Consider the following 26,136-nt stretch of genomic DNA (forward strand, 5'->3'; position numbering starts at 1 on the left):
GACTGTCTAAAGTTCGTTCCGTTTAGCTCATGAGTTTTGAAGTACAAGACGGGTTGGGTCAATCTATATTGTGTCCCATAAAACTAGAGCCTAACATATACATTTAAAAAAACACCTGTCAGCGTCGCCCTAAGGTTCGCACTCCACCACCCCGCCCAGGGTTTAGAATGCTCTACTGCAGAATTGAGGCCCACCACACAGTGACAGTCCCCGGGCCCCGCCCCACTATGCTACAGGAGTGACTTCACATGGCATACGATCTGAACTGCTCAAGTGAAGAGACCCTGCGCTTGGCTACAATGCTAAAACCTTAAGTGTTTTATCGAATTTAACGGTGGGACCCGACCCTGCGTACGTGGGTCCCTCTATCGGTGCGCTGCACCCCCACGCCCCTTCCCTGTCCCTTCCTTCCCGCAAAGCACGCCCCTGCCTGAATAGGTAGTCCGGGCGGTCTGGGAGGGAGGAGACCCCAGGCCAGTACGCAGGCCGGGACGGGGCGTCCGGCCCAGAGCTCCCCAGACCCCTCACTCCACTTCGCCAGGCCTGAACGCGAGCGGCCTAGTCGCTCCCCTTCCGCATCTTCCCGCTAGAGAGCCAGTTCCTCCGACTCTGCCCAGCCCACCCCGCCTTTGGGTTTGGGGGCTCGTGGCCCGCTACCTGGCTCCGAGGGGCAGCTGCTGGGGCAACCGCAGGACCGTCGGCTCCGGCTCCAACCCCAGCAGTAGCGGCGGCTCCGCAGAGTCCTTGGCTGACGTGGAAGGGGGTGGGGAGACGGCCGAAGCTACAGCTAGCACCTACGGCAGCTCGGAGAGGACACGCCGTGTCCGGCCTGCGGCTGCGCGCTGCAAGTATGTCCAAGTTTCTTTCGTTTAGGCAGGGGAAAGGACTCGAAATACATGTTTGTTGTTTTCCCTACATGCCTGAATTAAGCGCTGTGGTTATTTAAACGCTGTTCAGATATTGTTTCTTATTCCAGGAATTAAAACAGCCAAGGGGAGGAAGTTTGGAGAGAGGGGACACACATTTTACATAGGGCTCTGTGATCCCGTGGAAAAGAGCACAAGATTGAGAGCTGGAAGCTCTTTCCTAGTTCACTTGCTAATAAGTAAACTGGGAAAATAACTAAATACTGTTCGGGTAAGTAACTTAAGTTCTTCTAATAAGGGACACTAGGTTATATAAAGATCCATTTCCGTTCTTAACATCTGCAGTAATCCGAATTTCTGCAGTTAGGTTGGAGTTGCTTATCAAAGTTGCACTCGTGATTTATGTTGTTTTTTTTTTTTTTTTTTTTAGTAATGATCCCTTTCATGATCCTTTCTGAACACACAGTAAATTATAAATTTTTTATGCATAAAGGAAGACTGACAGTCACTGTTTTAAAGAATTTTACTTATCTCCAAACTTCTCATTTATACAGCTATAATCAGCCATAGCACCTTCAGTTTTGCCCACTTGAGGTTCCATACCCCTGCCACGCTCAATAAAAGGATTTTCTGGCCAATTATTAAATTAAAAAAATTGAAGCCTTAAGCAAAATATTGTGAATACCACGAGGTCTTTATTGACAAGTTAGTCTTGGTTTGAGAGATAGAACACAAATAGTGCCTTGTCTATCTAAATCCAGGTATTTTGAGATTTCCTCTTTTTGGAATCATCAAGCAAAAAATTAAAGTCCTTGAGCAACCAAAATACATCCCAAAGGCCATGTGTTTATAGCACTTTCTGAGTGCTCCTCAAATCCTATGCATTCATTTTTAAAAATTGTTTAAATTGTTTTTAAATTGAGATAATTGTAGAGTAACATAAATAAATACATAAATCCCATATACTTTTTTTAATCTTTACTGTTGAATATATTACAGATGTTCCTTTTTTTCCCCCATTGACCCCCTCCTCCCCACTCCCGCCCCCTCCTGCCTTTTCCCACACTGTTGTCTGTGTCCATTGGTTATGCATATATTCACATAAGTTCTTTGGTTTATTTCTTCCCATTCCCCAACCCCCCTTCCCTTTGAGGTTTGTCAGTCTAGCAACCAATTTATACTTCTTAATGCCTTCACCTTTTTCACCCATTCCCCCAATCCCCCTCCCATCTGGCAACCAACAAAATGTTCTCTATATCTATGAGAATGTTTCTGTTCTGCTTGTTCATTTTGTTTGTACATTCAATTGTTGATAGATATGTATTCATTACCATTTTGTTTGTTCATATTTTTTATCTTTTTCTTTAAGACCTTTCAACATTTCATATAATAATGGTTTGGTGGTGATAAACTCCTTTAGCTTTTCCTTGTCTGGGAAACTCGTTATATGGCCATCGATTCTAAATGACAGCATTGCAGGATAGAGTAATCTTGGTTGTAGGTTCTTGCTTTTCATCACTCTGAATATTTCTTGCCACTCCCTTCTGGTTTCTTTTGAGAAATCAACTGACAGTCTTATGGGAACTCCCTTGTAGGTAACTAACTGCTTTTCTCTTGCTGCTTTTAAGATTTTCTCTTTGTCTTGAACCTTTTGCATTTTGATGATGATGTGTCTTGGTGTGGGCCTCTTGGGGTTCATTTTGTTTGGGACTCTCTGTGCTTCCTGGACTTGTATGTCTCTTTCCTTCACCAAGTTAAGGAAGTTTTCTGCCATTATTGTTTCAAATAAGTTTCTGATTTCTTGTTCTCTCTCTTCTCCTTCTGGCACCCCCAAGATGTGATTGTTGGCATGCTTGAAGTTGTCCCAGAGGCTCCTTACACTATCCTCATTTTTTGGATTCTTTTTTCTTTTTGCTGTTCTGATTGGGTGGTTTTTTTGCTTCCTTATATTCCAAATCGATGGTTTGCTTCTTGGCTTTACCTACTCTACTATTGAATCTGTGTAAGTTATTTATTTCAGTTAATGCCTCCATCATTTCTGACTGGTCCTTTTCTATGCTCTTGAGGCCCTCACTAAGTTCACTGAGGTTCTCACTAAGTTCATTGAGCATCCTTATAAGCAGTATTTTGAACTCTGCATCTGTTAGGTTGCTTATCTCCATTTCGCTTAGTTCTTTTCCCGGGGTTTTGTTCTGTTCTTTCATTTGGGACCTGTTTCTTTGTCTCCTCATTTTGGCTGCCTCCCTGTATTTGTTTCTATGTATTACTTAAAATGAGGTATGGGGCTAGCTGAGACCAGATGCTGCTTGTTTGAAAGAATTTAGGAAAACCTGAAGCAGGATTCAAGACAGGCCAATCCTATGTAAAGCAACTGGCAACAGCTTGGGTGGGCCTGAGAGTTGGGTGGGGCAAGGCCTCAGGGAATCACCAGGGCATGGCAAACAGTGTGAGCCAAGTTGCTGGAGTCCCAGATATGCCGCCCCAGGGAAGGGCTCACCAAAGAAACAAAGGCCTCTGACTGCAGTCTGTCCCATAGAAAGCCCCCTCTCCAGCCCTCGCTCCAGTGCCAAACAGCTCAGTTCTTCCCTGTATGTCTCTGGAGCCCCTTGAGCTGCCTCCCCTCCAAGCTTAGAGGGAGTGAGTCCTATAATTCTGTGCGCGGGCCCTTTAAGAGGAGCTGCCTGAGGCTCCAGCTGCCTCAGCCTCCCTGAGCCTCAGTTCCCACTGGTTTTTCCAGCCAGGTTATGGGGACTTCTCTTCCTGGCACTGGAACCCTAAGCGGGGCGCCTGGTGTAGCACGGGGATCCCTCAGTCCTCAGGGAGGACCTTCCCAGCTGAGGTGTCCCCCTGATTTTTATCCGCCACACGTGGGTGTGGGACCAGCCCGTCCATCTCCGCCCCTCCTACCAGTCTCGATGTGGCTGCTGCTTTAATTTCGTAGTTGTGGGACTTCCATTCAGCTCGATTTGGGGCGATTTTGAATGATGGTTGTTCTGTAGTTTGGTTGTAACTTTGATGTGGTTGTGGGAGGACGCGATACCGCGTTTACCTACGCCGCCATCTTGACCGGAAGTCCTTGAATGCTTTTTAAATTTTAAATTATTTAATAGCAAGGACCCTATCATATACCAAGAATCATACTAATTTATATGTCTAAGAAATCAAGGCCTAGAAAAAAGGGGTTTATCCCAAATTGCTGAATGGCCAAACACTGAAAAAGCGGGACTAGAACCTGAATCCTGTTACCTACTTTATTGCCTCTTATTTTTAACCATACCAGTTCTTCAAAGATGCACATATAGACGCTTAATAAATTCCAGGTGAACTGAATATTGCCTTTATATCAAAGTGACAGTTTCTATGCAAAGACATTAGGAATTTTGTTCATAATTAACAGACTAATTGGAATGACTGAGTGTAACTAGACAAAGCAACATGAAAAGGCACCACAATTAACTGTACAGTGGGATTGAATCTTACTGGGGTAAGGAACATTTTAAGCTCTAAAGTCAGTTTATAAGACTAAAATTACCTATTGAAAAGAATTACTAAAATTGTCCCCAAAGCACATACAGATCAGTTTTCTTTTTTTCAAATGAGTGCCAGCCAAGTAATTGGTTTACATTTAGGGAACAGTGTACAAAAATGATGAACACACACATAATCTTTAAACAATAGCATCACTTAACAGACAAAAGCTCATGCCAGGAAAGGCACAGTGGAAGAGACTTGCCTGAGGAAAGCATAGATTATAAAATTTCCCATGTATTCACCCACCACCACATTATATACCCATTGAGTCTGAAGGCATGTGGGAGGACTCCCTCTCATTCAGTATTATTTTGTGTTGGTGAAAAATCACAAGTGCCTGACGCAACTCCATTGTTGGTTAAATAGCCGCATCATACTTGTGGCCTTGTCTGAAGCTCAAATGACACTCTTGAGGCTACTCCAGAGTGGAGACGGACATATCATACATTCCTGTTTTTAGTCAGAGGTCTTTCTCTCAACAAGGTTGCCAGAGTTTCTCTTAACCACTCTCCCCTCAAGAAGTCACAGTGAAATTTAAACCTACCAACCTTTTTTAAAAGTTTTGGGCAACCTGGAAAAAAAATTTAATATTTTATGAATATCTGAGTATACAAGGTGTTTTCACATAAATTATCTGCTGTAACCTTCAATATAATTCTCCAAAGTATTTTCTTAAAATAGGGATAACTTGCCCAAAGCCAATAGCAGCTAATTAGTAAAATTAGGTCTATAATCCAAGTTCCCTATCTATAAGAGAACTGCTCCTCTATAAAGATATGAATCTCAGGAAATAACTCCGTTAGGCTTCTTAGCAGCAAAATTTTGGGTTGGTTTGGTTTTAAATCAGATTTCCTCTCATTTCACCTTGTATGGTCTAAGATAAAAAGTGTTCTGCGGTACCGTATACAGCTCACAAGAATAGTGGGAGGTGGCCTAAATATTCAGGAGTATGGCTGGGGAGGATATGCGGGAATGATTGTTTCGGAATAAAATTTTCCTGCTATTTTTGAAAAAGTTCCCGACACAGAGACCAGAGCTGTCACTACTGCCACCTGTTGGTTAGAAAGAAAAACTGTTCATCTGTGATATATCTGAACCAAATCTTCATGAATTCTCTTGTAGCCAGTCTATACACTGGGAAATTGCAATAAGGCAATTTATTTGACAAACATGGCAAATGAGCAGCTGTAATCTCAGACTCCTACTTATATAGTTAAAGCTACTAAAAAAACAAACAAAAACCCAATACACCAGCAGATGAAACAATTTTATTTCACAGTTGTCTTTAAAAACACAAAGACACTATGTTCTTCATATAAAAACATTAGTACAGATAACTATACTTTCTAGAAAATGATTATATAGACCCTCTCAAAAAGAAAAATGCATCCCATTATATGGTTTCAGTGAAGTTGCTTGGAAAAACTCGAGGCTGGACTGATTCTTAAAACATACCATTCATTCCACCACGTATCTTTTGGTTCAAAGTATAGATTATTGTCATCAGTACATGTTTTTGCATTCTTACACATTTGATAATACACATATAGACTGGGGGATTATCACTTAATGCTCCATTGGTTCATCAGCCTTTTCTGCAGGTTCATCAGTAGGTTGAGCAGGCTTAAGAGAGAAAGAAAAAAAAAAGTACAATATTACATTATAAAGAAACCTATGAGAAAAGGGAGTAGGTATTATTTTAAATACTCAGTTTTAATTCATTGTCCTGTTGAAATTTCTAAACAAAGGTTTTTTAAAAAAACAGATACAATTTTACAGTTCTGAAAACCTAAGCATCATTGAACAATTCTAGCATTTCATCATATTTTGTCTGCCCAAGAATAAAAAGTCTTCCAACAGCAGTTTAAGTAATGCAAATCTTGCTCCTCCAAATACCAACAATATCCTTTTCAAATTGAAAAGAAAGTCATGCTGTAGAAGAAATTTTTGTACAGGACACTTTATTTTCTATAGCAAATAAGCATCTATAAATAGCAAATGTGTATTCTAATATCCAATATAAAAGACCAGTATTTAACCTGAGATTCACCAACCCATCTTGATCTGTTCTCAGTATTTACGAAGAGACAACATAGTTTCCAAAGCTGGTCCCTAGTGTATTTTCTCAGTGCCCACTACTAGAGACTCCTGGCTGGCCCTATGACTTGCATTAGCCAACAAGATGCGCTGAAATAATGCTGTGCCAGTCCTGGGCCTCAGCCTTAAGAATGCCTGGCAATTTCACTTTGAGTTTCTGAACTTTTGCAAGCTCTGAGCTGCTACCCTGCTAGAGAGACCCTTGTGAAAGAGAGGCCCCAAGACTACATGGACAGAGGCCCAGCCATCATAGCAGAGGTCCCAGTCTTTTAATTGTCCCGCTAAGACACCTAGATAGTAAAGATGACATGTGAGTAAAACCATCTTGGATGTTCCAGCCATATCCCCTCAACTGACTGCAATGTTTTAAAGACTCAGTGGGACCAGCAAAAGAACCATCTAGCTGAGCCCACAGAATTGTGAGAAATATGAAATATATAACTAATCAACCCTTTATGTGTTTATGGAGATCACTGCCTCTTCAGTAATTTGCTTTACTCAGCTTAGTTTTCATACTGTCATTTGAATTATGAGTTTATCTCAATAATTAAAGACAAAAATGGTAGATTTACACAGTTGTGGTAAGGAACAGAAGTTTACTATAGAAGTAAAGCCTCTAGTGTTATGATTAGTTATATACCTGTGCCTTTCTCTGTGGCCTTTCTTCAAGACCTTCCAGGAATGGAGATACATCATCATCATCATAAATCGTAAACTCCAAGTCTTTGCCAACAATTCCAATGGAAACATTCTGGGGAAGGTGGGGGGATTTAAACATGAATTTAGATTGAAAAATGCTTATGATAATGCTTATGATTGAAAAATGTTGGGTAGAAAAAGCAGCATAAAAATTTATATAGCACTTGATTAAGACTTAACTAAGTACCCTTGTAGTTTGCAGATTTAAATACTTGCTTTTGATAACCAAAGGTCTATGTCATCTAGAAAATTTGCAAATTGGCTCATAATGGGAATGTATTGCAGACAAGTATGAGAGAGCAAAACCACTTAGCTAGGAAATAAGCCTACCTCCTAAGAAATAATCAAATTTGTTTCTTGTATAAGTTAAGACATGATGGTTCTTACCAAGGAAACAATAAGTTTTGGGATCTAAAGAGCTGAATTTGGTGGGGACTTGCAACTATGTTCTACATGGAAAAATTAAAGAGCAATACTTGAAACCTTCAGTGAATGCTAACCAGTGCAAAATAGCTCCTGTAAAGTGAAAATTTTAGGCATACAGATATATAGGCCATTTTCTTTCTTTTTTCCAAATTTTTTTTAGATTGGTATTTTATTTGACTTTATTTATTTTTTTGTATTTATCTTCAGATAGCGCAGGAGGGGGAGAGAGAGGAAGAGAGAGAGAAACATCGATGTGAGAGACACATCGAGTGGTTGCCACCCACACGACTCCAACCAGGGCTGAGGACAAACTGCAACCCAGGTACATGCCCTCAGCGGGAACCGAACCCGGACTCTCTGGTCCGTGGGCCGACACTCTAACTGCCAAACCGGCCAGGGCTTATTTAACTTTATTTTTTAATCCTCATCCGAGGATATTTTTCTATTTATCTTCAGATAGAGTGGGAAGGAGCGGGTGAGAGGGAGAGAGAGAGAGAAAAACTTCGACGTGAGAGAGACACATCAACTGGTTGCCTCCCGCACGACCCTGACCAGGGCCATGGACGAACTGCAACTGAAGTACTTGCCCTTGACTGGAATCAAACCCAGGACTCTTTGGTCTGCAGGCTGATGCTCTAACCATTGAGCCAAACGGGCCAGGGCTATTTGATTGGCATTTTAGAGATAGAGAGAGAAACATCGACTTGTTGTTCCACTTATTTATGTATTCAGTGGTTAATTTTTGTATGTGCCTTGACAAGGGATTGAACCCGAAACACTGGTGTATTAGGACAACGCTCTAACCAACTGAGCTATCCAGCCAGGGCAAATTCTACTTTCTGAGTGAGGCCATCCTCGACCCCTATTTTAAATTATACCACCATAACTCCTTCCTATAACCATTGGTCATTCTTTTTCCTCTTAACCTGTTTTATTGTTTCTATAGCATTTATCACCTTCTAGTATACTATATAATTAGTTATGGGTACACTGTCTCCCCCCACTTGAATATAGGTGCCATAAAAGCCAAGATGTTTATTGTGTTTACTATATTCTCAGTGCTTAATGACTGCACATGGGAAGTGCTTAATACATATATTTGTCAACTGACTTAATAATATGAAGATACTCCTATCTGCTGAAGAAATAAAGAACATCTACATCAGACCTACTGGCTTTATACTAAAAACAAATATTCAAGCCCTGGCCGGTTTGGCTCAGCGGTTGGAGCATCGGCCTGCGGTACAGAGAGACCCGGGTTCGGTTCCCGCTAGGGGCACGTACCTCGGTTGCAGTTTGTCCCCGGCCCTGGTTGGTCATGCGGGTGGCAGCCACTCGATGTGTCCCTTCACATCGATGTTTCTCTCTCTCTCTCTTCCTCTCTCTCCCTCCCGCTCTATCTGAACAAAAAATGGAAAAATGTCCTCGGGTGAGGATAAAAAAAAACAAAACAAAAAAACCCCCCAAATATTCAAAAATAATTCCAAAGTCAGATCACTTAGTCTTGACTGGTGTGGCTCAGTTGGTTTTTCTACGTTCTTCTCTCTCTAAAAAAAAAAAAATCAATGAAAACATTGTCATCCTCAAGTGACAATTAAAAAAAAAATTTTTTTAAAAATCAGATCACTTAGTAAATAGCTTAAAGAAAAAGAATGAGCCAAGGCAACCATCTCCCAAATTAAAGTACTATAAGCATACACTCCTCTAGTACTTATATTGATGCAATAAATGATTAAACTGTCATGTTAATATCTACTATTAGAAAACATATTTACCTTTGTAGTTAGGTCCTGTTCTGCAGGAAGTGTCTCTCTTAAAGCACGAAGACCATGCTTAACCAGTTCATTCAAATTGCCTATATATAATAAATTAACAATTATTTCTAAATTCCATCTTCATGCTAGCCTTCTTTTATTTGTTGGGCCTATGCATTGAAATCACAGTTTTAGTAACATACTAAATATATCACAATAAAAATAGCCCAAAGTTTAATGTTTAGCCCTATAATCATCTAATAACAACATTCTGATTACTGTTTTTTTAATATGCGGACACATGATTTTTGTTACTAAATTTGACTTTTCCTTATGCTAAGTTAAATCAAAATCCTGATTCACAAATTATAAAGCTCAAAGGTCTGGAGAGAGATATGTTTCCTGATTGCATTAGCTAGAGATCTTTTGATAGCAAGCAACAGAGGTGAGCAATGGCTACTTTAGGCAAGAAGAAAATTCACTAGAGGGCTTAGCAGACTCTCACAGGGATTATGGGAGAAAGGGGAGGGGATGCTGAAGAACCAGGGCTGAAATGGATGGAATCAGATCCAAACAGTTTTAATAGCATGAACAGCTTGGTAGTGCCATGTCTAGAATAACCCATTCATCCTTCTCTGTATCTTTTCAGTTTATATTCAAAATTCTAGGGAAAGGTTGGGTTAGCTAAGCCTATCATATGGCTGCCCCTTGTTTCTACTGCTCCGGTTCCTGCTCCTTGGGCTTACCACAGCGCTGGGGTGAAGCATCCAGCAGCCTCATTAAATAACTGCAAAGAGGGAAGGAAGGAGGGAGGGAAGGGAATGGGGAGAGGGAGGAGAGGAAGAGGATGGAGGAGGAAGGGGAGAGGGAGAAATTGGGAAGGAGATAAAGAAAAGACAAAGACAGAAAAAAAAGCAAAAAGGAGAAAGATAGAAAGAAAGGAAGGGAAGGAGGAAGGGAGGAAGGAAGAATAAAGGATTGTAGAATGTATTCTGTGGAATGCTAGTCACTATATATAAATCTTTGTGTGTGTATATATATATCTGTGTGTGTGTGTGTGTGTGTGTATCTTTGTATAAAATGAGTCTCTAACTCTTTCTGTGTCCTGTATTACCCTGATACCAAAATTAGACAGAGACATCACAAGAAAATAAAACTATTATATCAATTTGACTTATATAGACACAAAAAAAACTCAACAAAATGCCAGCAAACCTAATCCAGCAACATTTATATTTATATAAACATTTATACATATAATTTATACTATACACTATGACCAAGAGGGATTCCTCCCAGGAATGCAAAGATAGTTTAACATTCAAAGTCAATAAATACAATATACCACAATACAATGAAAGGGGGAAAAACCCACATGATCACCCCGATAAATGATTTTTAAAACCATGTGTTAAAATTCAAGACCCGTGCATAAGCAAAGCACTTGGAAACTAGCCCTATGATCACATCTTACATCTTTTACGTTTCTTTCCCACAGCTACTCTGACTTTTTACTTGTTTACAGACTACTTAATGCAGAAATGTCTGTGTGGCTAAAATAAGAACAGAATCATAGAAAACTAAGTTGTAAACAACTTAAATTAATAGCTAGTACAGTGTTTCTCAACTCTGTTTGGGGCACTCTTCAGACCAGATGAATCAAAAGTCTTTAAGGTTGGGGACACACATTTGTATTTGAAAAAGCCCTACTGGTGAATGAAACTACTGTGGTAGTTAGAAGGGGTAAAAACTAGTATGTGTAACAGAAATAATAAACACTTCATGGACTTAATTTTTTAAAAAACTCTAAGACTGGTAGTTTTCTTCATTTAGGATACTGTGTTAATTCTGGATATAAATATAAAAACTGGAGGGGGCAAAAAAAGTCACTTACACTCCATAAACTCAGACATATGTCTCTCCAAGTAAGTACGAGCTGATTGAGAACGGGCTCCGATGGACATAGCTCTGCAGTCAAAATAGTTAGCAGATGGACAGGTTTGGAAAATATGAGGGCCCATATCCTATAAATAGGAAAAAATATATACATCATTCTTAATTTTGATTGAACTAAAAATTAGAAAATCTGTAGTCAGTTTTTAAAAAATACTTTAAAATAATATTCTGTGAACTTACGTCATAACCAGCAATAAGCAGTCCAACCCCATATGGTCTTCGGCCATATCTCTGCGTTGGTATCTGGGTCTCTGAAACTAGTTAAAGAGCCTGTTCTAACAAGGAATAAAGTACTATCTTTATTTTCAAATTAAACATTAACAAAGAGCTTTAATTTCTTAATTGCTACATAATTCACCATTGGAAAAGAATACAACAGAACAGTATTTCTTTGGCCTACTATTAAAAAATGTTCGCCCTGGCCAGTTTGGCTCAGCGGTTAGAGCATTGGCCCACAGACCAGAGAGTCCCGGGTTTGGTTCCCGCTAAGGGCACATACCTCGGTTGCAGTTTGTCCCCGGCCCTGGTTGGGGTCGTGTGGGTGGCAGCCACTTGATGTGTCTCTCTCGCATCGATGTTTCTCTCTCTCTCTCTCTCTTCCTCCACCTCTCCCTCCCCGATCTATATGAACATAAATGCAAAAATGTCCTCAGGTGAGGATTAAAAAAAAAAAGTTTTTTTTCCCATGAAGAGAACCTCACTTGTTTTGGATATAAGTAGTCAAGGATTTTGGGGGACATCTAGAGTCACCAATAAAAAATCTCCTCTAAAAGTGATGCTTGCCTATTTTTCCTGAAATTGAACTTATCTGTCTGGAAAATATCAATTGCTTATAAGGGTTGATGAAAGAGCAAACCATTTCCATATTTTAGAACCCATTCTTCCATGGTAAAGGTTCCCATAACTCTCCTTCTAAATTTTAAACATTCTGTTATTGAAAAGTAACTAACCTTTTCCCACAATCTTACCTATGTTATCTATTATCATATTCCTAATAACTAACATAAGGATTAAGATCAAAATTCTTTTAAGTTCATGTCCAAAGTGCTAACATAAAAAGGATACTGCTTCCAATTAGAGATACAAGACGAGACACAGGAAGAGGTCTGTCAAATACAAATCTGGAATCCAAACACTCTTGGCGCATAAAATTACTAAAAAAAGAGATAAGAAAAATTAGTAATTTCAAATCAGTTATTCAAATCTAAATTAAGTAGTTTGATTTCTTTTCACTTTCTTCAGACATTTACATGGATTACATTCATATAAGGGAACCAGAGAGACAAGGAAGGATGTGTTTTTATACCAAACTCTGGGGACAGGGGAGCACATGAGGTTTTTTAAAAAAACAACTAAAATATTTCTTTAGAAATATTCCTTAGAAAACCTGTTTCAGAGCACTTTGTAGACTATAGAGAAGGTTAAGCAAGAGAAAAGGAGCATTCTCTCTTCTCTTATCCTTCCTACTCTCAACAAGATTATCTTGAATTCTAGGTCTTGAGCCAGCAACAAGTACAACTACTGTTTTCTTCCTTGAAAGCTGACTAAATTTTGCCCAACAGAGCAATTGCAAGAAATAGAATCCATACCAGGACATTGTTATGTGTTCCTGTCAATGCTACTTCTATCCATAAGCAGCACTCTAGTGGAGATACTGGACTCTAGACTGTTGAATCTCACTGTTAAACCTGACAAGATTCAAGCATGTCTGACGTTGGAGAAAAAGGAATTCATGCCTAACTATTAAAGCCATGAGGATAAACAACAGATACCTGCCTTTCTTTCTGTGTTGCTTTGTCCAATTTATGTGTATGTCACATCTGATGATTAAATATTGACCGTAGGAACCAAGCTGTTTGTTCAGTACTTTCATTTAAGTCCACTTCCCAAGAATGTCTACAACTGCATTGCCCCTGTATTGCATGTGACTACTGAGCACTTAAAAAGTGGCTAGTCTAGCCTTGGCCAGTTTTTCTCAGTGGTTAGAGCGTCAGCCTGCAGTCTGGAGAGACCCAGGTGATGCGGGTTCAGTTCCCGCTAAGGGCATGTACCTCGGTTGCAGCTTGTCCCCGGCCCTGGTTGGGTCGTGTGGATGGCGACCACTCGATGTGTCCCTTTCACGTCAATGTTTCTCTCTTTCTCCCTCCCGCTCTATCTGAACAAAATATCGAAAAATGTCCTCAGGTGAGGACTTAAAAAAAAAAAAAGTGGCTAGTCTAAATTGAAATGTATCGTAAGTGCCAAACACACATAAAATTTCAAAGACTTAGTATAAAAAGAAAGTGTAAAATATCTCAGTAGTTTTATATTGATTACATGTTGACATGACATCTCAGACAAATTGGATTAAATAAAATGGCTGACAATGCACTATATTTTACATTTTCAAGAGCTGTAAGAATCAATAATGTTGTCACCATACTGCTGACATAAGAGAGCAGGGGTTCACTGGATAACTTGAAAATCTTAGACATTAGCATTACTATTTCCCCTCAGTGGTTATATTCTTTCTTCCCTAATTAAGTCACAGACTTAAACAGATTAGTTTTGGCTTATAACCTACCATATCCCAATAGGCATACTCACATATTACCTAAAGGCACTGTTAAGTGCTCTACATGTTAGGTTATTTAATAATAACCTTGAAAAAGATAATACTAAAAAAATTGAGTTTAAATAATTAGCACACTCTCAGATACTAAGTGGTAAAGTTGAGAAGTAAACTCAATCCGTGTGATTTCAAAGCCCTAGCTCTTCATTGACACAATGTCTCTCAACTAGAAATAATCTTTGTCTCCTGTGGACTCCCCCAGAAATCTACCTATTACTCTCCATTTTCTATCTTGTAATATAGATATACTACTAGATCTGCAGTTCCTAGAAGACAAGATCTAAGTCTGATTTACCTTTGTACACTCTGCAATATCCAGAATTAAGCTTTGCAAAAAAGAAATGCCTAATCAATTCTGGTATATTAAAGAAAGCCAGAGTAGTTTGGCTGTTTCTTAGAAACCAGACAATATACACAGTGTTAGTGAGTATCACATTCTCAAAAGCTTAATTCTATTTGTTACTATTATAGGGATCAAGAAATGGAATACTTGCCCTGGCCAGTTTGTCTCAGAGGTTAGAGTGTCAGCCTGCAGACCAGAGAGTCCCAGGTTCGGTTCCCGCTAAGGGCACGTACCTCAGTTGCAGTTTGTCCCCGGCCCTGATTGGGGTCGTGTGGGTAGCAACCACTTGATGTGTCTCTCTCACATCAATGTTTCTCTCTCTTCCTTCCGCTCTATCTGAAGATAGATCCAAAAATGTCCTCGGGTGAGGATTAAAAAAAAAAAGAAAAAGAAAAAAGAAATGAAATACTTAATAATTGAGCCCCAATTCACTAAGATATTCACAATCTTAACTTATAAACATTCTGGTAGAGATCTTATCTGGATCTTTTCTAGAAATAAAATAAATTATAAATCAAAAGGGATGTTTCTTTTGTTTTTCATGATCCTACTCACCATAATAGTCTAGCATCAGCAGTAAGTCCCGCAATTGAAATACCAATATGGTTGTCAACATGGAGAATTTTTTTCTGATGGGCTGCAAGCTCTGACTGTGCTCTCTAAATATAGACATTGTGAGACATAAAAACAAGTTTACAATGCTTTATCTATACAGCAAAACTTACATTTGATCTGCTTTCTAAAGGAGGAAGATACACTTATGGCTTTCCTTACTTACCTTCAATGCAACCAATACTGCATGGGTTTTTGATTTCAGACCAACTGTGGCTGAACCTTGTTTGACAGCTTCCATTGCATATTCAATTTGATGAATCCTGCCCTAAAGGAAAAAGTAACAAAATATATTAGAGTCACCTTACAAGACCCTTTTAAAAAAAAGTCTTTTTTTTAACCCTCACCTAAGGACATTTTTTGCATTTATCTTCAGATAGAGCAGGAGGGAGAGAGGGAGGAAGAGAGAGAGAAACATCGATGTAAGAGAGACACATTGAGTGGCTGCCATCCACACGACCCCAACCAGGGCTGGGGACAAACCGCAACCGACGTACGTGCCCTTAGCGGGAACCGAACCTGGGACTCTCTGGTCCACGGGCCAACGCTCTAACCGCTGAGCCAAACCGGCCAGGGCCCTTTAAAAAATGTTTTTAAAAATGTTTTTATTGATTTTTAGAGAGAAAGGAAGGGAGAGAGAAAGAGAAATATCAATTGGTTGCTTTCTGTATGCATGCACCCTGACTGGAGATTGAACCCACAACCTGGGCATGGGCCCTGACCAGGAATCTAACCAGCCACCCTTCGGTGCATGGGATGACCCTCAACCAACTGAGCCATATCAGCCAGGGCCAAGACCCTTTTATAAATTTAAAATTAGAGTTCCCAAATCTCAGGTGAGCATAGTTAAATCTCAAATGATTTTTTTTAAACCAGGAAACTTATTTTATGAGTAAATTTAGGGCCCAGGAATGTCTGAAATGATTCTGTTCCATTTTCTCACAGCCTACAATCTTATGAATTTCTAAACATACCATAGCCACCAAAAACCACTTCACAGATATAGTATAAAACTTACCTGAGGGCTCCAAACAGTGACATCATTGTCATATTGGTTGCGAAACTGAAAGTAAAAGAAAAAAGACCTATTAATATAAGAACATTACAAAGCCCAACTCTTAACCTGTTCTATCATTAGAAAATGTTTTCCCATTTGTTCCCATTCAACGTTAACACAATGCTGTTAATACAACTTTATTGTAAGATTACTACTGTATGCACTTGCAAGCCAATTCTACATATACCAGGAGCTAGTGGGAGAGGGAGGAAGCAGATCTAGATGGGACCTATCTTACCAACTTCCAATTCTACCGACAATAGCACTCCTTTTGGGTTGTCAATTACTGAAGTTCATATGTGTCAATTTTCCTTCCCATCTTTGCCTATGTTCTTTCCTTACACCGGGCTTTAATAAACAGTCAAAAGCATTCCTTTATTAAAAAGTAGTCTAAACGTCTACCTCCTAAGGTTTCTCTCTTTTCTTCCAAAATCTCCCCAACGCGTACTCCCATCAGTTCTTTACCTGCACACCCCTTTCTAACGTATATTATAATTAGGTACATGTCTGATTTACCTTTGAACCCTCATCATACTTAAAACAGTGCCTTGTACGTATAGACATTCATATTGAATGAATAAACACAAAAAACGTCCCAGGAAATTAGAAGTGGACACAAATAGCTACAGCGACCGAACCATTTACAGCTTTATGACGGTATTAAAACAAGTCTACCAAAACAGTACTTGGGAGAATATACTGGAAAAGCCCGGAGACCTATGCTGTAATCCTGATAACATCACGTGTCCTCTCAGCCTTGATTTACTCATCTGTGAAACTAGGTGACTGGACAAAGTGATTGAAAGGGGCCTTTTCTGACTGAGTTCTAGGGGAGAGGGAAGTAAGATGGACCCAGCAGTGAAATGCACGCGGTACAGAAACCCAAACCGTGCGGTCAAGTCCGCACTGGCAGTGCAGGAGCGCCTCCAAGTCAAGTCCCTATTTTCTACGCTCTCTCCCCCCATGCAGAGCACGAGGGACCCATTCCAGTACTGCTCGGAATCCACTACACTGAAGGAACTTGAGGGGCAAACTCGGACAGTTCACGGAGGAAGCAGTGTCTGAGGCCCGGCAGAAAGTGAAACAAATCCGGGAGAAAGGCCGCACCGACTGCAGACCGCCTCTCTCCCCGCCAGGCCGGAGATGCTGAATCACTGCCCGAACGCTCCCGACGGCTAGGGTTTCCACCATGCCCGTGGCCCCGCTCTAAGGATGACAGGAGACGCGGCTCGCCATCCGTCAGTTAGCGGACCTCTGCCCCAGCCCTGCCTGGGCTTGGAATCAACGCACCATGGTTCCGACGCGGGCCTGCCTGTGGGCTCCTGCAAAGCTGCGGATGGAGGAGCGCTGCCGAAACTACCGCTCGGCGATCTACAAGGAAGGCTGCGGCATTTGACGGCAGAGGCGCAGGGCGGAGCAGTCCATTCCAGAGATATCGATAGGCTTCCAACGCTTCCCCGCCCCCAGAGCTCCCCTCCCCCAGAGTTCCCCGCCCTCAGAGAGCTCCGCGGCTCAGAGGTGGGCGGGGCTTCGGCGCAGACGGAACTGAGATTGGCGGGAAACCCTGGGCCAGGAATGTCCACGACCCCTAAGAGCTGCCAGGCGGCCACTACCAAGTTACTCTCACCTCCTCGGCATTTACCTGTGTGTTGCAGGTACCCTCCAGTTTCTCACTGGTTTGGCCGGATGCATCTTAAATCACTCGAGAAGACAGCTGCGACTCGGGGTGATGGAGTGTGCCGCTCAACGTCTCATGTAGCGTTCGTGGAGATTTGGGGTGTTGTGCGACTGTGAGAAGAACTAGACTGCCACGAGAAAAGCCACTGAATAATGACCCGTTTTCTGTGTCAATCATAATACTCTTACTAGAGTATGTTGTTTGTGCACATGCTTTTCTTTCTACTTTGGAATCCAAAAGGAGAACTCATCTCACAAGGCTCTGTTGTCATTGGCCCCTCGTCGTCATTATTATTGGTTTCCTCCCACCAGACTTTGAACTTTTGGAGCGCGTTAATGTCGTTCTGTGCCCTCAAAACCAAGCCCAGTGCCTGCTAGATTAGACTACTAAGAAAAAGAAAAAACAAACCAACACATTTTCTTTGACAGGTTCTTCCGAAATACGCATTTTCTCTTTTAAGAACGCATCTCTTGGTAAGTCCCTAAGATGAAATAGTTCAGCACAGCTCTGGAAACAGCTGCCAACCTAACATCTACAAAGTGCCAAGATGACTTATTTTCTTTATAGTGAAGAAAGGATGAGTACCTAGACTCAGGTAAGAGTTCAAAGGATCCTTAAGGATCAGAGCTTTGCAGATGAAGTAACAGACTCAGGTCACTTAAGAGATTTACTCAAGTTCGGGACAATTTAGTATCACTCTTTTTAAACCCTTTCACATATATTTTGGATGTTTTTCCATGTTGAATATTTTCCAGGTTAAACATGGCCCCCTAGTATTCTGCCTTAAGAACATTCGGGTGTCCCAAAAAATGTATACAGGGTGTCTGTAGATTCCATTACATTTTGAAAATTAAATGTATTTTAATAAACACTAGTTTTATAATTATTCAATGCTGTGTATACATTTTTTTGGCACACCCTATATATTTTATTTACCCTAGTCCCTATTATTTAATATTTAGGTACCCCTTCTTCCAAGCAGCTCAACCTCTGTTGCAGTTTGTCCCCAGCCCTGGTTGGGTTCCGGAGGCTGTGGACACATTAAAAAAAAAGTTATAACCATTTTTTCATATCTGTAAGTAATGATTTATATTGTTTTCAACAGTTGCATAGTATTCCATTGTGTATTTCAGCAGCAAGTTCCCTTCCTCTCTGGCTTCTGATTGAGCTCAGCTGATGGAGGAGATCAGTAGGAAGTAGGAAATAGAGTATTTATTACCCTTTCTCTCTCTATACTGGCACCAAGTTGGTGCTGTATCATCTCTTGCTGTTTCCCTACCCACATTCTGATTATATTTCCTTAAGTTGCCCACTTTGAGTGTGTCATCTGTTTCTGGCTGGTTCCCTGACTGATACAATAATATTTTAAATTTTTACAGGGTGCAGGAGGTATACAATACTTTTTTTAATGTGAGAAAAACCCGTTATCTTTTCTTGAAGTTTAGTGTGTATTATACTTCTAGGAACAATATAAGTAGGTCTAAAAAAAGCTGGAGAATAGAACCTATGATTGTGATGTATGCCCTTCCCTGTTTTCTACCTGCTCAGATATATAAGAAAAAATCAGTGTGCAGTTGGTCTTATAATTTTTCCAATTATAAAAGAAATTCAACCCTGGCCAGTATGGCTGAGCAGTTAGAGTGTCAGCCCATGGACCAAAGGGTCTCAGGTTTGATTCTGCAAAAGGGCACATACCTTTGTTGTGGTTTGATCCCTGGCCCTGGTGGGGGTAGTGTGGCAACCAATTGTTGTATCTCTCTCTTTCTCTCCCTCCCTCTAAAAACCAATGGAAAAGTGTCCTTAGGGTGAGGATTACCAAAAAAAAGAGAAAGGAATACACATTTATTTAAAATGTTTTCAAATGCACAGCATGAAGAATAATCCCCCGTCATCCACTAGACAGAGAAAATCACAATTAAATTTTTAGTGATTTTCCCCCCCTACAACAATATCTCTGAAGAGTGGAGGGAAATTATTCTGAGAATATATTTTTCAATATTTATAATATGTAATACATTGTGTGTACACATGCATATTGCTTATTCTATAGAAAGAAATACTGCATTTCTTTAGATCAACTTGAATCTATCCCTGAGCTACCATCCTGCCATGCTGGTGGAAATTCAATCTTCATTTTTACTGATCATTTCTCTTTGGGATTGTATAAAGTTTCTAGGGCCATAATTATTGTGGGAGTACCTGGAATTACCTCAAATTATTTGGTCATCTGTACACATTGATTTACTGCTAAAATTCCCTTTTGTGCCATCTTCCCTTCAGGTCTGATGACTGAAATATTCTTATCCCATCCTTGGAACTCAGTAATCTGGAGTCAAGTGAGTGAATCTGGCAGCCCCTGCACCCAGGTGCAACCTTCCTCTTTGAAGTTGTGCCACCATCCTCGGCCCTGTCACAGAGCAAGACAGAAATCTTAGCTGTTCACTCAACCAGCGGACTACAGACTTCTAAATCTCTCTTCTACCTTATCCTCAAAGGCATTCCTTCCCCCCACTCCTCTCATTTAAAAAGACAGGGAGAGCTTATGCTGTCTCTAAGCAGCTTTGGATTTCTGCCTTATAAAAATCTGAGGTCTGAATACCTGCTTGAATGGGGGCAAAGGGTTGGGGGATAAGAGAACACATAGATAGAATTAATATCTCAACAAAATAAACTACCACAAAAATTTGTATCAAATTATACATATATGCTTACTTTTTAACCTTCTTTTAAATTGAAACATTATACCACAAATATTTCTTCATGTCACATGCTTTTAAATGTCTGCATAATAGTATGGTATCCCATCATATGAGTGTATCATAATTTATTTAACTAATATTTGGTAGCCTTTAGATAGCATACTCTAAAGCTAGCCTTGTCTGCACCCATTCCCACCTTATTTTTTTTTAAATAGTAATTCAAAAGCTAATGTTCTCTAATGGTAATAACTAAAGCTGGGACTAGAGCAGAGTGGAATTAATAGACATAATTTGGAAGAATAACAATTTAGAGTTGTGTCTAAACTGCATAATGTGCCTGGCTGGTATGCCTCAGTTGACTGAGAGGTCCTGGTTCAATTCCTGGTCAGGGCACATGCCCAGGTTGTGGGCCTGATCCCCAGCAGGGTGCATGCAGGAGGCAGATGAATGATGTTTCTTTCTCATATCGATGTTTTTATCTCTCCCTCTAAAAAAAAACAATAAAAACATATTTTTAAAAAACTGCATAATGTAATTTCCCTCCCTCAGTGTCTGTGACCAAAAGAGAGGCATGTACAAAAGCTATTGGCATACTTAAGTTGTTTAGAAATATTTTTCCAGAAATTAAGCAATTATTACAGAATGTCATCTAGAACGTTGAGTAACAATATTACATGTCCATGTGAAAATTTTAACTTGGCTCTTATTAGAATTTATTTTTATTTAATTTTTTAAAATCCAGAAGTAACAAACAATGGCCTCTAAATTATAGAAGCAGTGCTGCTTTTCTGGCCTATTCTTCCACAAAATACCCTTATTGACCAATTTTGTAACTACTGCGTAAGAATCAGGGTTTATCCTGAGCCAACTTATGCTTAAAGGAATAAAAGCCACTAAAACCCCAGGAGACCAAATGTCTCGTCTGTTGGTATACAAGCGGAACTTTGATATAAGAGCCACTTTCGAAGAGTCCAGCCAACCAAGTTCAACTCAGAGCCACCAATATATATGCATAGAAGAGAATCATGAAAAGGATAGATTTTGAAGTCAGATAATTCTCATTCATTCAACAAATATTTATTAATCACCTTACTATATGCCAACTATTATTACTAAGATGCTGAGAATACCTCAGTAAACTAAACAGATAAAAATTCCTAAAGAAGATTATTATGGGATGAAATTGGAGAGGAAATGGGATGGGGGTTTGCAGGTAGTATAAGGCCATTAGACCACTTTGAGTGAGATAGAAAGGCACTAGAGGGTTCTGAAAAGAGAAATGTCATGACTGATATTTTTAAAGGATTATCTTATCTTGAGATAATCCTTTAAAAATATTTTTTTAAATGGTAATATTGAAAACAGACTGTTAGGAGACAGGCGTGCTAACAAGATCAAGGCAATTATAGTAATCCAAGTGAGAGATGACAATGGCTTGGACCAGAGTTGTGATGGTGAGATGGTAGGAAGTAGTTGGATTCTGGATATATTTTGAAGACAGAGCCAACAGTACTTTGCTAATGGATTGTATGTGGCATGTAAGAGAAAGAGGTTTCAAAATGACTAATGTTTTTGGCCTGAGCAAATGGAAGAATGGAGTTGCAATGCACTGTGACAAAGGAAAGATAAGAAGAGCAGGTTTGGGAGAAAGATAAATATGGTTTTGTATATTTCAAGTTTGGGATGTCTGTTAAACATCTTAATGGAGATATGGAGTAGTTAGTTGGCATATGAGTTGTAATTCAGTGGAGAGGTTCAGGCTGGAGACCCAAAATTGGAGGTCATAATTGTAGAGAAGTTATTTAGAGCCATGAGACTAGAGTGAAAGTAGATAGAAAACAGTTCCAAGAATTAATGGCTGGGGACTTCAATATTAAGACAGAACTGGGTTTGTATTTAAGCTTAGTTACTTATGAGCTCTGAGACCTTTGATGACTAATTTCACCTCTCTGAACCTTTGTTTTGTTGTTGCTGAAATCTATAAAATAGAGATAATATTGGCTAGTATCTTTTATGATTGTTGTGATGAATAAGTGAGTTTCTCTTTTAAAGTGCTTAGCACACTGCCTGGCATGTGGTAAATACTCAATATTGATTAGCTGTTATTACTATTATTAAAAACAGTATTTGTCTTGCAAAATGTTGCTGACTACTCATATAGTCAATACAGTAGTGATGCCTATTATTTATCTGGCAAAGTAGAAGTATACAGGGAGCCCACTCCCCCACCCATCTAGTATCTTAAATAAGTTACACTTTTCAACCTGGAGCCTTCTATTTCAACTTGTTAACTTTTGAAGTTCTTCTAAATAATTAATTTTTCTTTAATCTCTTGAAAATTTTTATTTTTATTTAGCTGTCAAGATCTATGAAACACTATAATAGAGACCTATTTTCTTTTAAAGTATGGCTGACTTTTACAAAAATAAAAACATAGTTGGTAAAGTTAAAAATAAGGACACCCTTCTTTATCACATTTGAATAATCATTTGGTCTGGAAATTATTTCATCCTTTATAAAAAGATGTCTTCAAACTTTCAAAATAAACCACTTTTTTGCTTAGCAAAATAAAATATATTCCGATCTCATTTTTATAGAAATCCACCCTGAGATTATTTGGGAAACTGTTTTCTGTATTAAAAACAGGCATTTCTTCCTTTCCTGGGCCAAAGCCAGCATTTTTTTAGTGTCAGGGTGGCTTCAGAATTTCTTTTCCTTTGGCCTATTGCTGAGGTGGCAAGGGTAACCACAGAGAAACAAAAGAACAGACATTTTATGATGGAAAGAGTATCTTATAAATTAGCCAAACATTTTCATTTGTTGTAATTTTTTTTCGTTTCTCACGACAAGACAGAAAAAATAATCCCTAGTTTACCAGTAGGCTAATAATTCCTTAGCTATTAGTCATAATAAAAATATTATGCCCTTTAAAACCAGTGTTTTCACCCTGGACGGTTTAGCTCAGCAGTTAGAGTGTCGGCCCATGGACCAAAGAGTCTCGGGTTCGATTCCAGTCAAGGGCACGAACATTGGTTGCAGTTCAGTCCCTGAGCCAGGTCTGGGTTCTGAGAGAAGCAGCCAGTCAATGTGTCTCTCTCACATTGATGTTTCTCTCTCTCTCTCTCTCTCTCTCTCTCTCTCTCTCTCTCTCTCTGTCTCTGTCTCTCTGTCTCTCTCTGTCTCTCTCTCTCCCACTCTATCTGAAGATATATGGAAAAATATCCTAGGATGAGGATTTAAAAAACAATTTTTCTAAAATTCAAGTATCCAAAGTTAAGGGTGCAATTCCTTTCTCTGCTGCTAGGTGGCAATTAATGACTTGCATAGAGAAGAGCCTCCCCCCCCCCCCCACCTTTAACCTTCCCCACCCAGAAAGATACGTGCATTTTCTCTTCCTTAAGGTAATATTCTCTTTCCTACTTTGTTTTGTCCAAGTGAATTTACATTCACCTTTTCCTTTAATTGTTAAGAATAACACATACAAATCTAACACAGGCCACTATAGCTAGAGAATAGATCATATCTTTTAAAGAGGGTGGTTTCCAAACAGAGTGTATGTTCATGAGTGATACCGAGTAGGAAGTTGCTATAATTTCCCTGCAGTATTTTTTTTTTTTTTTTGCAATTTTAGTAAAGAAAAATTTCCTGTGAAAGGAATTACAACGGATTCACACTAGCATTATGCCTAATGTAATATAGTTAAATATTAAATAAAAATGAAGAAAAAAAGTACTTTTAAAGACATAAAAGCAATTTCAATGTGAAGAAATTGCTCTTTCAAGTGAACTATAGGAAAAACAATATAATAATTCTTCACAAGAGTCACAGAGTGGCATAATATAAAGCACAATTTTTTTCAGACTATCCAGATATATCTATTGCTAGTATATTACTGAAAAACTACACATTTAAAAAAATATTTATTAGTCTAGTGAATCTGGTCTGTATCCTTTTAAAATATGTTGATTGGTGTACAGTGCTTTTTGAGACTTTCTTTACCAAAAGAATATATGTAATGAGTATTTGTTTTATATAAAGTTCAAAATATCAAAGAAGACTCTCAGTTTGGGTCTTAAACCAAAGACTCTCCCCAGGCTGAACTTAATGAAGCTTAACACCAAAAAGAAAAGCTGTTTCTGGCATTCTAGGCCTTCCCTGCATCCAGATGGCCTGTCTGTAGCCTCGCCAGAACCAAACCCTTCCTGCTGCCTTTTCGAGCTGGCCTTGGATGACAGCCCCAGGCTACACCAGCTTCCATACCCCCTTAACTCTTCAGTGCCCAAGATTTTTAAGAAGAGATCTGACTTCCAATGTGAATTTTGTTGAAAGGGTAAATCAAATTTTAAGCTTGAAGTTTATAAAATATTTATCCACATTACCTCTCCCCTCCCCTCCCATAGGCTTTCTCCCAAAGTAGCTCAGTCAGCCAATTGGCATCAGAGTAGCACCGTTTGGAAGGGAGTGTGTGTGGGCAGCTTACAGGTGAGGACAAGGCTGCCAAGGCAGACCATGCGGTTTGTCCTGTGTCTACACCCAATACCCGACTTGTGCCTTTCCAGAGCATTTGTATACACACAGCAGAACTGCTGTTTAGGGTGTGGGTAATTTCAAAAAGTATTTTTTTTAAATAACTCATTGACAAGATTTTGATTCAGTAAAAGAGAATGTATATGGGAGATATAAAATGACCATGTATAGAATTAAGTGAGAACTTCTCTGAAGTAGTTGTGCCAGAAAAACAAATCTACTCAATGTTTAAAAAGTGCCGTTGGAAATCTTACTAGTGGCATCCATTGTTTTCATCTTGGGTTTTCAAAGGTCTGTTTGTATGTGGGAATTTCACCAGAAGGTAATACACAAAGCAAACTACACTTGAAGGCAAAATGTCCCTATGGTTTTGCTTTTCTGCACCGGACAGAAATGTTATTAACTGATTTGCGAGGGTGCTTCTCAGTTGGCCAGAATAGATTATTTTCAGATGAAAATCTATGACTCTCTGTCGCTTTCCTTATTTTTGAATCTCATTTCTTCATTCTGTGCTCACTATTAGTTTTAATTATTATTATTATTATTATTATTATTACTATTATGTCTGTTGCCAAGCTATTCCACTTTCCAGAGTTGATTAGAGACCTGAGAAATTCAAGCCAACATAAAGTCCTGGTTTCTAGATCAGATTACATGAACAAAGAAAAACAAAACAAAACAAAAAAACTGCAAAAGTGCATAAAAAATGCAAAGGAACCTAGAACTGTAGAAAATGGAACTTAAAAACAGGGACCCATGGAAGGAAGAATGAAAGGATAAAAAATCATATAGCACTGAGATGAAAAGAAAGTATATAAAAGAGAATAAAAGTAAATCGGATATATCTATTGATTTGCCTGTTTAGCCTGGAGTTCCCGGTGGCTACTCCAAGCAGTTGAAACTCTCAGCAGCCAGTGTGAAAGGGGCCCTCTGGCGCCAGCCTCACATTTGTGGCTTCAGAACTGAAACCCCCGTCCCTTGACCCTCTCCACCTGCCTAGCTCTGTTCCGATCTTCACTCCCCTGGTTTCAGCTTCCCCACTTGCTTCTCTGCATTTGCCTAGCCCACAAATGCACAAGGTTGTCTTCTGTGCCATGCGCTTTTCTCCTTGCAACTAGTAGGATGAAAATTAGAACTCTTCGTCAGGCTATGTTGTCTCAGGCCACCTTGGGTAACATTCCTCCCAGTTGGACCCAGTCAGTCCTCAGGACTTTTTACTCTTGTGAAAAACACACGTATGGTTCAATGCACATTTCCAGAAAATAGGCTGACATCACCTA

General features: G+C 39.5%; 2 protein-coding genes across 4 annotated transcripts in view; both read right to left on the reverse strand.

The window, feature by feature from the left end:
- Positions 1-769, reverse strand: part of COPB1 (COPI coat complex subunit beta 1) — a 52,652-nt gene extending 51,883 nt beyond the window's left edge. For all 3 annotated transcript variants that reach the window (XM_036258937.1, XM_036258938.1, XM_036258935.1), the window contains exon 1: positions 658-769. The gene's annotated coding sequence lies outside the window, so the exon portion shown is untranslated. The remainder of the gene's footprint in view (positions 1-657) is intronic.
- Positions 770-5,646: 4,877 nt separating this feature from the next.
- Positions 5,647-17,346, reverse strand: PSMA1 (proteasome 20S subunit alpha 1). Its single transcript, XM_036258397.1, has 10 exons — positions 17,243-17,346; positions 15,914-15,958; positions 15,062-15,163; positions 14,839-14,942; positions 12,395-12,483; positions 11,510-11,580; positions 11,268-11,397; positions 9,395-9,474; positions 7,135-7,245; positions 5,647-6,020 (listed from the first exon to the last, which is right to left on the reverse strand). The coding sequence occupies exons 1-10, from the start codon at positions 17,243-17,245 to the stop codon at positions 5,964-5,966; spliced, it is 792 nt and encodes a 263-aa protein (XP_036114290.1). The 5' UTR covers positions 17,246-17,346; the 3' UTR covers positions 5,647-5,963.
- Positions 17,347-26,136: the final 8,790 nt, after the last annotated feature.

Source organism: Molossus molossus, unplaced genomic scaffold (genome assembly GCF_014108415.1).
Source record: "Molossus molossus isolate mMolMol1 unplaced genomic scaffold, mMolMol1.p scaffold_m16_p_13, whole genome shotgun sequence".
NCBI classification, from domain to species: Eukaryota; Metazoa; Chordata; class Mammalia; order Chiroptera; family Molossidae; genus Molossus; species Molossus molossus.

Bases quoted from the DNA above. Each gene is read 5' to 3' on its own strand.
- PSMA1 (XM_036258397.1), bottom strand. The intron at 14,943-15,061 runs GTAAGTAAGGAA...GTCTATATTTAG, and splicing joins CAGTATTGGTTGCATTGAAG to AGAGCACAGTCAGAGCTTGC. The intron at 7,246-9,394 runs GTAAATATGTTT...CACCTTCCCCAG, and splicing joins AACAGGACCTAACTACAAAG to AATGTTTCCATTGGAATTGT.